Source organism: Echinops telfairi, unplaced genomic scaffold (genome assembly GCF_000313985.2).
Source record: "Echinops telfairi isolate 266 unplaced genomic scaffold, ASM31398v2 ScPeMD7_25;HRSCAF=90, whole genome shotgun sequence".
NCBI lineage: Eukaryota > Metazoa > Chordata > Mammalia > Afrosoricida > Tenrecidae > Echinops > Echinops telfairi.
In genome coordinates, this window is record NW_022103922.1 from 15,619,232 (window position 1) to 15,631,864 (window position 12,633).

General features: G+C 45.2%; 1 protein-coding gene across 1 annotated transcript in view; it reads right to left on the reverse strand.

Moving 5' to 3' along the window:
- The window catches only part of FREM1 (FRAS1 related extracellular matrix 1), a 154,649-nt gene that overhangs the window by 81,573 nt on the left and 60,443 nt on the right, over positions 1-12,633 (reverse strand). Inside the window, exons 14-18 of the mRNA XM_004706538.2 lie at positions 12,267-12,360; positions 9,118-9,370; positions 5,858-6,052; positions 3,710-3,895; positions 2,197-2,393 (exon numbers count right to left, since the gene is read on the reverse strand). Coding sequence (XP_004706595.1) covers positions 2,197-2,393; positions 3,710-3,895; positions 5,858-6,052; positions 9,118-9,370; positions 12,267-12,360 — 925 coding nt within the window. The remainder of the gene's footprint in view (positions 1-2,196; positions 2,394-3,709; positions 3,896-5,857; positions 6,053-9,117; positions 9,371-12,266; positions 12,361-12,633) is intronic.

The window sequence follows — 12,633 nt, forward strand, 5'->3', positions numbered from 1 at the left end:
CTCCATCAACCGCACCCCCATCAACCGCACCTCCATCAACCGCACCTCCATCAACCGCATCTCCATCAACCGCACCCCCATCAACCGCACCATTCCACTATGTGGAACTGCTTTCTTGGAGCAGAGGAAGCAAGCCCAGGACCAGGACCATGGGAGGAGCCCGTTCCAGATCTCTGTCTGAAGTAGTGGAGGTTGAGACCAGAGGCTCAGGAGACTATGGGACAGAGCAAGAGGACCTGCACCGAGACTATGGGACTGTGAGACAGAGCCACAGGCAGGCTTCCTGGTCCAGAAAGGCCCAAGCCAAGGGATCCCATGGCTGAGAGGCTGAGGGCTGTAGAGAGATTGGCCTGCTGGCTGAGGAGAGGTGTTGTGATGATCTCCTTCATGCTTGCTGATCCTGGTGTGTGGTAAGCCGAGAGCTCTCCTCAGAGCCCCCTTACTCATGAGTACTGTCTGTGAGTCCTGTGTGGCCATTGCAACAAATTACCAAACCCAGACGAAGTCGAGTGCAGTGTAGGGAACAGCTGGGGTCAAGGAAGGTAAAGAAGCTGGAGCTTGGAGGCATATTTGACCCTTTTGCCATGAGGCAAACAAGGAAGCCACAGGAGGTCAGATATGGCCTACCATGCCATTGACTGCAGTTGCTTTTAGAGACCGAGGGACAGTCTCCTGGTGCCCAACCTCTACACAGACACGAGACAACAGAGGTCGGTGCAGAAGGAGTCAGTCATAGGTCTTCCTCTCCCCGCTCAGAATGACTGAGGGTTGTTCGCAGAAACCCACGCACCAACGGCACAGGAAAGGCAGAAAGTGACCCTGAAGTCTGGGATGGCGCTCGGATGCTATTAATATTCATCAGGAAATTAAAGCCGATTGAGAGTTTGAGCTGTTAGAATTACAATGGGCTCACACACAGGGACAAGTGTGAGGATGGTGCCGCACTGGGAAGTGCTTGGTTCTTTGGGCGATGGGGTCGCTAGGGGTGGGAACCGACTAACAATAGTAAGAAGAAGGCAACAGAATGCTTCCAAAATAGTTCATACTTGCTTCGATCAATGTCATGAGAAATGCTTGTGTAACAAACAGAGCAGTAATGGTGCCCATTTTTAAGACACTACTCTGTGCACGACCACTTGGATCAACATGGCTACCCCTTTACGAAGCTCTGGTGCAAATGCTGCAGAAGAGGAGACAGAAACAGAGGGAGAAATAACCTGCTCAGGATCCTCTAGCTCAGGGGTTCTCCACCTTCCTCATGCCGCAACCCTTTCACACAGCTCCTCATGTGGTGGGGACCCCCCACCATAACATTATTTTCATTGCTACTTCATCACTGTCATTGTGCTACTGTTATGAATCAGGAAACCCCTGTGAAAGGGTCGTTTGACCCCCAAAGGGGCCATGACCCACAGATTGAGAACCGCTGCTATAGCTAATCAAGGGCAGCACACAGCCCTCTCTAATTCCAAAACCTGTGTTCATTCCACGTAATCCATCGTGTGTGTTGAACAATCATACTAGACCTAAAGGTTTAGAAGAATTATACGTGGGAAGACTTCCAAACTACAAAATTGAGTAAATAACAAACCAAAAACCCTAAACCAAAGCCACTGCCATCAAGTTGATTCCAACTGGTGTGAGTGGGCTAAGTGCTGGGCCGCTAACCCGCTAGGTCAGCGGTTCCATGGGGAGCAGCAGCGCAGTGGGAGGAAGATGAGGCAGTCTGCCCCAGAAAATATTTACAGCTCAGACACCCACTGGAGCCGTCTTCTGCCCCATAGAGTTGTCGTGAGGTGGAAGAAGAGTACAGTACAGACTAATAGTCACCGCGTGCTCTCTTACTTATGCGCAACACCACCCAGGAGGTCATGCACCTACAAGGTCTCTGTGCACTTTTTTCAATTGTGCAATGTAAATAACACAACCTCCCCCACCCCAAAGCCTATGGCAAGGATGAAATGCAATGCCTACTCCCAGGTAAGTGTCCCATACATGTTAGCAATTATTATCATTACCATCATCATTATTATTCAAATGATATTTTTCAAATGATTGCATTACATGATGCAAACATTGCCTTCCCCACCGACCGAGTGTGTTAAGTGCACCCTCGCCAATGTCAACAGACTAGTTTAAAAGCACAATCGTCAGACAGCAACAGAGAGACGCTGGACGGTCCGATTCCCTTCTTACCGTAATGTTATGTACCACAAAGTCAGGAACTTCGTCATTGGTGGGATTGATCAGGACATCGAATGGTATCTCCACAGAGCGTCGCTCCCCATCTGTGACGTACACCGTGAACTGGTCGGCACGTGGCTCTATCCTCTGATGCTTGGACTGCACATAGTTAATGCGCACTGCCTTCATGTCTTTCCACCGGAACGAAGCTAAGGTACACCAAGATGGGACAGGTCAGTAAGGAAACGGTTTTCCAAAGCTGCTGGTCCTCAGTCCTTAACCCAATGACCTATCTTGCCCAACAAAGCCAATGAGAGATCATGGCGGTTGACGTACATATCAGCTAGCAGAGGCTGCTTCCATGAATTCCAACGATGGCCTGAAAGCAGAGATACATGGGCCAGAAAGCAGGATTAAACTTTACTTGGAAAACAAGGGAGATCACTGCTCACCATCAGGTAATGGGCCTTTCGGGCCACTTTTCAAACACCTGGAATGAGAGTCAGAGTGCCCTTCCTTGGATTAAAACCACTGCTTCTACATAAAGAGTTGTTGGCATGCTTGAGGGAGAAAGGGGCCAGCTCTTTCACATACAAGTGAACAAGAACCCATCGATCATATCTCCCTACTCTATGCCCGTACCAAGCAACTAATTGCATCGAGTAGACTTAGCTGAGCTGCTGTTTGGTATTTTGACATCGTCTTTAATAAAGAGAGAAACTGCTTCAAACTGCACTGGGCCCCAGGAGAAATTGGGTAACCTTAACTGCAGATCCTCTTCAATGCAGCTTCTACCATATTTAAAGTTGATATGCTTCAAAGGGTGCTGTGGAGAAGCAATTATTTCCAAAGTGGATCTTTAAAAGACTTTGCTTTGTTTGAAATACAAGAGCTGTTTAGAGATCTGCGCCACCTTTTGGTTTCAAAATTATGTCAACATTTCAGGCTTCCCTGCTCTCTAACATCCACAGTCTGTTTCTCAATATTTCCCACTAATATCTATGGAAAAAATGCCAAAAATTTGTGAGGATGAGACCTGGCCAACTCACTGGTGTTACTATGAAGGCCTTTAATAAAATAAAAAAATAAACTTTCTTCAAATGTTATTCTCCTATTTTTCAGAAGTAAAACACCTACGTATTACTTTTTTCTTGTCCATGAAAACAGAATGATTATTCTCTGTTTTTGAAACTGTCTTACTTACATATGGTTCATGTAGGATACAACTCGACGGTTTAAATGCATTAAAAAGACCTGTGCCTTCTTGCCCACAATCAATTTTTGATCACTTTCTGAAAGCAAACAAACTTACGTGCAAGGGTGAATTAAGGATAATAAGACAAATAAATAAATATAGAAATAGGATTCTAAAGTCTGGGCCATAATAATAGTAATTCCCCGAATGTATCTGGTGGCTTCGCGTCCTTTAAAAGTCCTTCCTTAGCCAGTTACCAAGCGTGATGAGTCCCATTAGAGACATGCATGTAAGCAGCAAGTCACTGCTCATCCCGAAACCATGACTTACCTATACTTATGCCCGTATTGCTTTTTTCAAAACCCGCAGAAGGGAGTGTGTTTTCAATGTAACCAAACTGGGGAAGAGAAACCAAAACAAACTCCAGGTCATCTGCGGCAGTGTCAGGGTCGGTGGCAGACAAATGGTTAACGGTCACCGGCGCCCAGAAACCCTCGTCCACGAGGAACGGGGTACCTGCATAGAGATGAGAGCACAGTTACGCTTGTGTGGGATCCTCTCATCAGAACAGCCCGGACCAGAGAGAGGGGGTGAAATTCCAACTCAGAGAAGCCTCCCATCCGCAGTCTTCCCCGAGAGACGTTCATTGCCTTCAGCACCAGTGTCCTGACAGTGCAACTGTTCGGGGCTGGGGCTGGGGGTGGGAATTTCATTTGACTTATGGAATTATTATTATTTTCCCCAGCACCAGCAGCCAGACAACAATGGAGAGACGGCAGCAACGCCAAATGCTCTTGCACGGCCCTTCCGTCGTCCTCAAGGAACTCTGATTTCCCTTGTGTGCCGATCGAAGTGACAAATGGAATAAGAATTGCCAAACAGTCCTAATGATAAGCCACTAAATGTAGTTTATGTACGCTTCAAATTCAGTTGTTACCTCTGTTTGTCAGAGTGCTAATTGCCTGAGAGCGATTATGAATCGCTCATAACGAATCTTTTTTTCGTGCCTTGGTGCTTAATTATTCTGCTGGGATAACGCTTCCTTTCCAGAACATTGCTTGGGAGAGAGTTTGCAAATTACAGTAACATTCATACACATGCTTGTGGGTTGTTGGGTGGGTTAGTTGGTTGTTTTTCTGGAGAGACAAAGCATACAGAATGGCTATGAAGCAATGCCTTTCTGAAACACAAATAAGGTTAAGTAGATAGTCATGAATACATATATATAAATACACATAAACATGCTTTAGGTCTTCCCACGTATACAGTCGTGCTGAATGTCTAGGACAGTGTGTGAAATGGGATGTTATGTGATTTGGATGTTGTTTGACATGGGCAACAGCATTTACTTATTCTCCATCTTAATGTTGTTTAATAATACTTCGTTTCACTTCAAAATTAACACTTCTCTTTGCCTCCCATCACTAGAATGGGCTTGGGTGCCTTTGGGAGCCATGATAGATGTCATGGTAATTTTTTTTATGGAAAATGAAACAGAGGGATAATGGGACATTATATCAAGAGGTATGTGATATTCAAGAGTAGATGCTGCTGTGTATGAATCAAAGCAGACACTTACATAGTGAACTTTCTATTTTATTAACTTTCTATTTTTAAGTCAGGAGAGTTCATATTAAAATAATGATAGAAAGAAAGTACAGTACATACGTATGCTGTAACGGAAGCATTCATTAGGACTTTCAAGACATATGAAATGATGTGGCAACATATGTACAAATGTACTTGATACAATTGCTGTATGGATTGTTATAAGAGCTGTAAGAGCCCCCAATAAAATTGTTTATTAAAATAAAATGAAAGACATACGCATGCTAGCTTATATATGTACTGTACTATCATACACCTGCAAGCACAATCACGTTGTAGACAAGAGACTGGTGAGACAGATGTTGTGTGCAGAAAGATGTTGTGTTCACTAGTCCAGTTATACCTGCTATGTGCGGTGCTCCAAACAAGACTTCTGAATTCTATTATAGCCTTATGGGGCCACCGATGTATACACAGTCATAGGATGCTTGAGTGGACACTACACGGCACATGATTACATATAAATGGTCTCTCCGGTATATACATTCTGTGTAATCAATGTTACTGTGGATAAGATCAATTACTCTTGCTTCAAAAGATAAATATTTTCCCCATGTGCCATAAAACCAAAATTATTTGAAGGTTCTAGTTGTTCTCCTCCCAACACACACACACTCTCTCTTTCTCTCTCTCTCTTTACCCTCATTCTACATATAATTATCTAAATTTTCAAACGAGTAAATTATTTTGTGCCATACCCTTCATAGGTGGAGGAGTTTCCAAAAATTTGCATTGAGGCAAAGCTTAGAGGGCAAATCTACAGGGTGGTGTTCTATTCTGACTATCCGTCGAGTGTATGATTTTCACTAAACCACATGCAGGACACTAGGGGAGTCATTAGGATCTCGACACAGAAAAAGACATTTTCACCGATTGCGATGGAAGGTGGCTGGTTGTCCACTGGCTGCACCGTGATGTTGAGCTCATACGCAGGGAAGGACCCGTGGGGAGGGACAGATGGGTGTGGTCCGCTGTAACAACAGCCGTTCACAGAAGGGCCGGCGAGTCCATCCGAAACCACCAACGTCATGGTGTCAACACAGGGCACCAGGCCAATCTCACCACCTGGAAGGCACAATTCTAGCTGAAACCTGACTTTGGAAAGAACAAAAGCAAATTCCAAAATGGAACGTAGTCACACCTCTTCTCGAACATCAAGTAGCAAGGAAAGTGACCTGGGTGGATAAAAAAATGTGAGCCCCCATTTTGTCACTAGGGAATTAAATACAGCCCTGAGAGTCATGAAGAAAGACTTCCCCATCTGGTGCCTCTGGTGGGATCGCTGGCAACCACCTATTACCATACGGAGGGGCACACGGGGCTAACAACAAGGCTCTGATTGCACAAATGAACAAGGGGGAGGCGAGAGGCTGGAGTTGGGGGTGGGGTTCATTCTCCTCTTAATTACTCCGAGTTAGGACCAACCTCAGGTAGAGGCAGAAGGTGCCCTGGTCCCTTCGGTAATTGCTATCCATTTGCATTGCCCACCGTAAATGGACAACCACCAACTACAGAGCTGTTAGGAGAAACGGAAGAAGATAGGTGAATCAGAAAGATGATACTCATGCTGGACATGTGCTTAAATCTTTCCTCCCTGTTTATTAGCCATGAGGTTTTTAAAAAGGCAAGAGGGCCTGCAAAACACGTGGCATACACTGTAGACTTCGTCTTTTTTACCCAACGAGGCAACGGGTATCCTAACCAATCATTGTGTTGCGAAATCCACATGAAAAATATTTCAAAAGATGGGGAAAACACGTGGCATGCACTGTAGACTTCATCTTTTTTACCCAACGAGGCAACAGGTATCCTAACCAATCATTGTGTTGCGAAATCCACATGAAAAATATTTCAAAAGATGGTCTCCCTTTTCCAAAGGCATCCTTAACTATCACATTACCTTCTCTGTGCCCCCTAGTGCCCTGCTGGAAATCTCTGGTCTTGAATGATGATAGAGTTCTTATTTCCCGTACCGCTCATCAGGCTTGATGGACCAATTATATGCTCTCCATGAAATCTACAGTTCAATGAGGCATACGGAGGAGAGTGGGAGGAGCCCTGGTAACATGATGGCGAAGCCCTGAAAGGGGCTGCAGTTTGATCTTGTACAGTGGCTCCTTGGTAGAAAGATCCAGTAATCGCTCCCCATAATGGTTATAACCTAGAAAACCTATATGGGGCAGCTCTACTCACGCTATGAGTTGAAAATCATACTCGATGGCCATTAATGGGAATAATGGAAGAGTAACTAGGGAAATGATAATAAATCAAATCAAGCTGACTGCCTAATCATAGAGACCCTATAGAACAGGGTACAGCTTCCCCTTATATGTTTCTGAGACTGTAGCTCTTTAGGGAATAGAAAAGCCCTACCCTTCTCCCAAGCAGTAGCTGTTGGTGTAGAACCGGGTGCGGTGTAGTTAGCAGCGCAATGCATAACCACTACACCATGAGGGCTCCTAGGGAAAGATGGAGTATAGTAACAATCATGGAGTATACCGTATGTACTCGTGTATAAGCCAAGTTTTTCGTGCCTCGGCTGATATGTGGGTTGGCTTATACTTGAGTATATATGGTAATTAAAACCAGACACTTTGGTGGAATAGCTGGTTAAGAGTTAGGCAGCTAACTGCAAGGCTAGTAGTGCACAACCACTAACTACTCCTTGGGAGAAGATGTAACTTTCTGTTCCCATCAAGATTTATAGCCTCAGACACCCACAGGGCATTTCTACTCTGTCCTATAGGGTTGCTGTGTGATGGAATCAACTTGATGGTGGAGGGTTTGGGTCTTTTTTGTTGTTGTTATTTTGGGGGTTTTTTGAGGAAGTGTCCCCACCTCAACTTCAGAAGCTGTGTGAGAGGCGGTGCTATAGTGGCATGTAGAGAAACGGCTGTGTCACACTGTCATCCACGGAGAGAAATGGCTTTTGCCTATTAGAATTAAAAAGCCTGGTCTATTTGAGTTAACAGCCCTTGAAAGTAGGATCTAGATGAAGCTCTTTTATAGTCCCCCGGAGGCCTCCTACTCTTGTACCTTGCAGATACAGATGCTGAGTGAAATTTTTTTTTTTTAGTTGAACATTTCACATGCCACTTGAGTGACAGTATAATAGAATGACCACAATGTAAGCATGATGCTGAGAAGTAAGCCTTGACCATACGCATAAATCTAGGCTCACCACTCTGTGTGCTATGGGAAAGCCCTGCACCCTAGAAGACATCCTCTTTGCTCCCCAGGAACTCAACAGGCAGAGCAGATAGCTCTTAGGTCCTGACTGGTATCCAGTAAGACTAGAATTGTCTGAGGGAGTTTACTTTTGACAATTTCATCATGATTTACAGATCCATAAGCCATTATGGAAGGAATCCTAAAGACATAGCGGTTAAGTGTTTGGCTGCTAACGAAAAAGAGGTTCAAACCCAGCAGCCACTCCACTGAAGAGAGGAGTGACAACATGCTGCCATAGGGATTCACAGCCTTGGGAGCCCTGTGGAGCAGCACTGTCTGTCTTACGGGGTTGCTGTGAGCTGGAATCCACTCCATGGCCATGTGTTCTGGTTTGGTTAAGCTGTGAGGGGTATCTCTCTCTGATGGCATAATGCGTAAGCACTTGACTGCTAACCGGAAGGTTGGTGGTTTGAAACCACCTGGCAGCTCTGTGGGAGAAAGACCGGGGCTTCTGCTACTATAAAGATTACAGCCTAGAAAACCTCATGGAGCGGTTCTGCTTTGTCAGACAGGATCATCATGAGTCTAAATTGGCCTCACGGTGCCCATCAAATGCAGCGAGTGCTGGTGGTCACACACAGTCTTCCCGTGGACCCAAACGGAGATGCGGAGGATCCCAGGTCGACTTGAGAGTCCCTGTGGTAACGTCAGGTACAGACCAGCGAGTCACACTTGCCTTTCTCCATCCTTGGAATTGATTTATAAACTGTGATCAGCAATACTTTGAAATACGGTGGTCATCGTTGAAGACTGGAGTGCAGGTGGCTACTACTCTTGATTTTTAAACAGCAGCGAGCCGTTCTATGATGGCAGCCCGTGGTGGGAAGTGGGGTTAAGACCCTGTGTATTGTTTGCACCCCTCCTCACCCAAACTAGTGTCAGATGCTTACGTCATTTACCTGTGTGTTCATATGTCACAGCCCCAGAGAGAACGTCTCTCTGAAAGAACTGCTCGGTGACCATTCCAGCGCTCTTCACCACCCCCTGCCGAGGCTTCTGAGCAATCACGAACACCAGTTCCGAGTCATCGCTGTCCACATCAGTAGCACAGAGGTACTCGGGGGTGATGATCACCTCTCCTCCCTCTGAGCAATGCATCATGGGGCTGAGGTCAGCCTTTAGGACCGGGGGCTCATCATTTACAGGGAATACCTAAGCAAAGGGGGGAGGGAGGAAGGGATGTTTTTCAGAGAAAGAAAGAGATGACAAATGGTCCAACTGGTAACCCATAGCTCATAGTCAGAATGACAGGCACTTTCGATCTTCCACACACATGAAACAATAGATATGGAACTTGGCCAAGCAGCCAGCATCTTAAAACTGGTCCCACATGAACCGTTTGGCAGGAAATGACCCACATGGGAGACATTTGAGGTGGAGATGGGAGGGTATGGTTATGGTCTGAGACTCAGAACTCTCATTTGTTTCAAAACAGACAAAATAGAAATGTAATATAAAGCCCTCTCTCCCCCCCAAACCCATGTCCTCCTTCAATAAACCCACATATTGGCGAGGAAATCTGGTCCTTGTGGTCCAATGCACTCACATTTACCACATCCAAGTTATTTTTATTCCAAATTACTTGGTGATTACCAAGCTCCCCTCCACCCTGCACTTCCTGCCACCCAGGAAGTTACTCCAAACTTACAATAGGCAGCAGCTGCATTCCAAACATTTTGAGTTAAATTTGAAACCGCAGAAGCATTTAATCAATGCCAGCTTTTAACGTGACAAAATGTTTCCCCCTCACTGTCATGAAAATAAAGCCCCATGTAGGAAGGACAGAAAAGCAACGTGGCATTGTACAGAGTCTTTGGATAGAAAAGGCTGGAGCAGAAATGACTTAAAGCATGTGGGTCACTGAAACACACGGAAGTGAGGACAGCCCTCCTCTGAGCTCCCACTCACAATGGTGCATGCTGCTGCACGTTTGTCAAGTCTGACCTGGAAACACTCTCAACTGAATGTCCATTTCCTTCCCTAGGCTTCGCCAAAGAAAAAAAAAGACCAGGTTCCTCCTGTGACAATCTTCGGTGGCTTCCAGCGTTTCCCTGCAATCTCTCCACCTTCCTCCATGCTCACGGTTCGTCTTGCCACCCACTCCATGCTCACCCCAACCTTCCTCGCGGCCCCATCTCAGAGCCTCTGGCTCCTCTCTCCTCCACAAGCCTACTACTTTGGAAGGCTTCTGCTATGAATTCCTTCTTAGCACAGTTGATTTGTAGAGCACATCCCAATCTTAAATAATTGTTTCCGTGGTGATACGCTTGATGCTTATAAGCTGGTCTGTAAGCTCTCAGGGAACAGGGGCACTGACTGCCCTGCTGGTCATCACATCCCAAGCCTCTAGCCTAGGACGGGGTCCCGCGAGGGCACTTGTTAAATATTTGTGGAATAAATAAATTAATGAAAATAATTGTGTGTATATATACATATAGATGTACATGTCAGTGTATATACATACGTGAACACTTTTCACACACGCACATATATTCTGGTCATGCTGCAATTTAAACAGGTCCCTGGTGGAGGAAATGATTCCAGACAAAACCGACAGATCTGTGATTTGAGACCACAAGGGCACCTGCCAAGAAAGGCCTGACATCCTACTGCCAAAAAGTCAGAATGACTTTAAAGATCATGTCTATTGTTCAAACACCATCAATAACAGACTGTTCCCCTTAATTCCCTGTAACTTGTAAGTGATAAGACGGTGAACTTGGATGGGAGGCAGATTATTTCCAGACAGAAAAATAATGTTAAAAAGCTTTTTTCTACCCGTAACAGTAGAGGCCAGTGGGTTTCTGTGAATGGGAGAGGAATGACAAACAAGGAGGTGAAAGTGAGTGTACCCACAGAAGAACAGAATTCTTGTTGCAGAATCGATGTTCAGAAACTATTGAATGGGCGTATATTGTGTTACATACATTCACAACAACTGCAACAAACAAATAAATAGATACAAGAATTTAAAGAACTGAAAAGGAAAAAATTCACTGAGATTTTGAAATAACCATTCGCTCTTGAAATAGCACCTTAAGCTTCACCAAGACCTGAGAGGCTGGAGTGAGAGCAGAAGCGAGAAAAGACGAGGCTCCCGGTGTCTCCAGCATGAGACGCGCGCTCACAGAAGACCAGTCTGCCTGGCGATGATGCTCAGGGACCGTGGTCACTGAGAACTGCGCTGGCGGCAGCGAGAAGGGATGGATGAACGAATGGAAGTGCCAGCAGGGGGTCTGCCACTTTTAAGGGAAGTGACTTTGTGGGTGTCCTTGAACCTTCTTGGCTCAGCTGTGAAAGGAGGATAATCCCATCCCTATCTGCCCCTTAAAATAATAATATACGTAAGTATTCTTTATTCACTATTCACTGTCAGCTATCTACAAATGTATTGTTATTACCACTAGTAGTGGTAGTTCAGACAAAACTCAAACAGCAATGTAACTTACATGAATACCGAGTGGCTCTGCAAGGAGGCCTGTTAGCAGACCTCCCATGGTCACTACTGTACATCCCATTATGGGCCATGCTCAGGGACTCAGACAGAGCCCCTCAACGAGGAAGCTCTGGAATTCCCACCGAGCCCCTGGGTCTGTACTTAACTTCCACTTAACCTGTAGAAGTTCGTCTTCCATTGTCAAAAGGACAGGAGGAATGGTTTCAAGTGGTCCTCATGCCAAAGCTACTGCATCCCACACATGTTTACATGCTCCTTGCACACAGCAGAGGCAAACCCAGTCATCCCACCCAGTTGCTAAGTAGATAGTTTGAGTGTTCAAGTCATACAAGTACCAGTTGTTTATACATGTAACCAATGACCTGTAAATGTAAATCAAGTATCAGGGTGTGAGGTAAGTAAGACCCTTTAAAGGCCATTTCTTCAATATAACTTCTATTCTCCATTGCGTGGTCAGAGACCTACAGAGATATGAGAAGGCATCCTCTTGTGTTAGATTCCTTGTGTTTTATGCTCTACCAGAGACCCTGAGACGCTTCCAAACCACAGGTTTTATTTCTCTATGACCCAGGGAGGAAAGCATCTACCCACCTTGACCTGTAGAACAAATTCGGCAGAGTTTGTGCCATCAGTGACCTCCAGGTGTATGTCATCCTGAAGTGTCTCAGATCCATCATGCTGATACCTACGGGGATGATACCTGTTACTAAGACATCAAGGTCATGGCAAAAGTCCTTTGAGGTGATCAACACAAGAGGTCATCCCTGGACTTGGCCTTGAGAGGCTGTGTTTGTATGTTCAAAAACAAAACCTAACATAATCATGAAGCCACTTTAACTACTGAAGGATCCCTGAATATAAGATCACATCACCCTGGAAAATGTGTTTCAATAATCATTGACATTCATCATGTGTCCTTAAATAAAAAAGCAGTTTTTCAAGTTATTATTGTGACCAT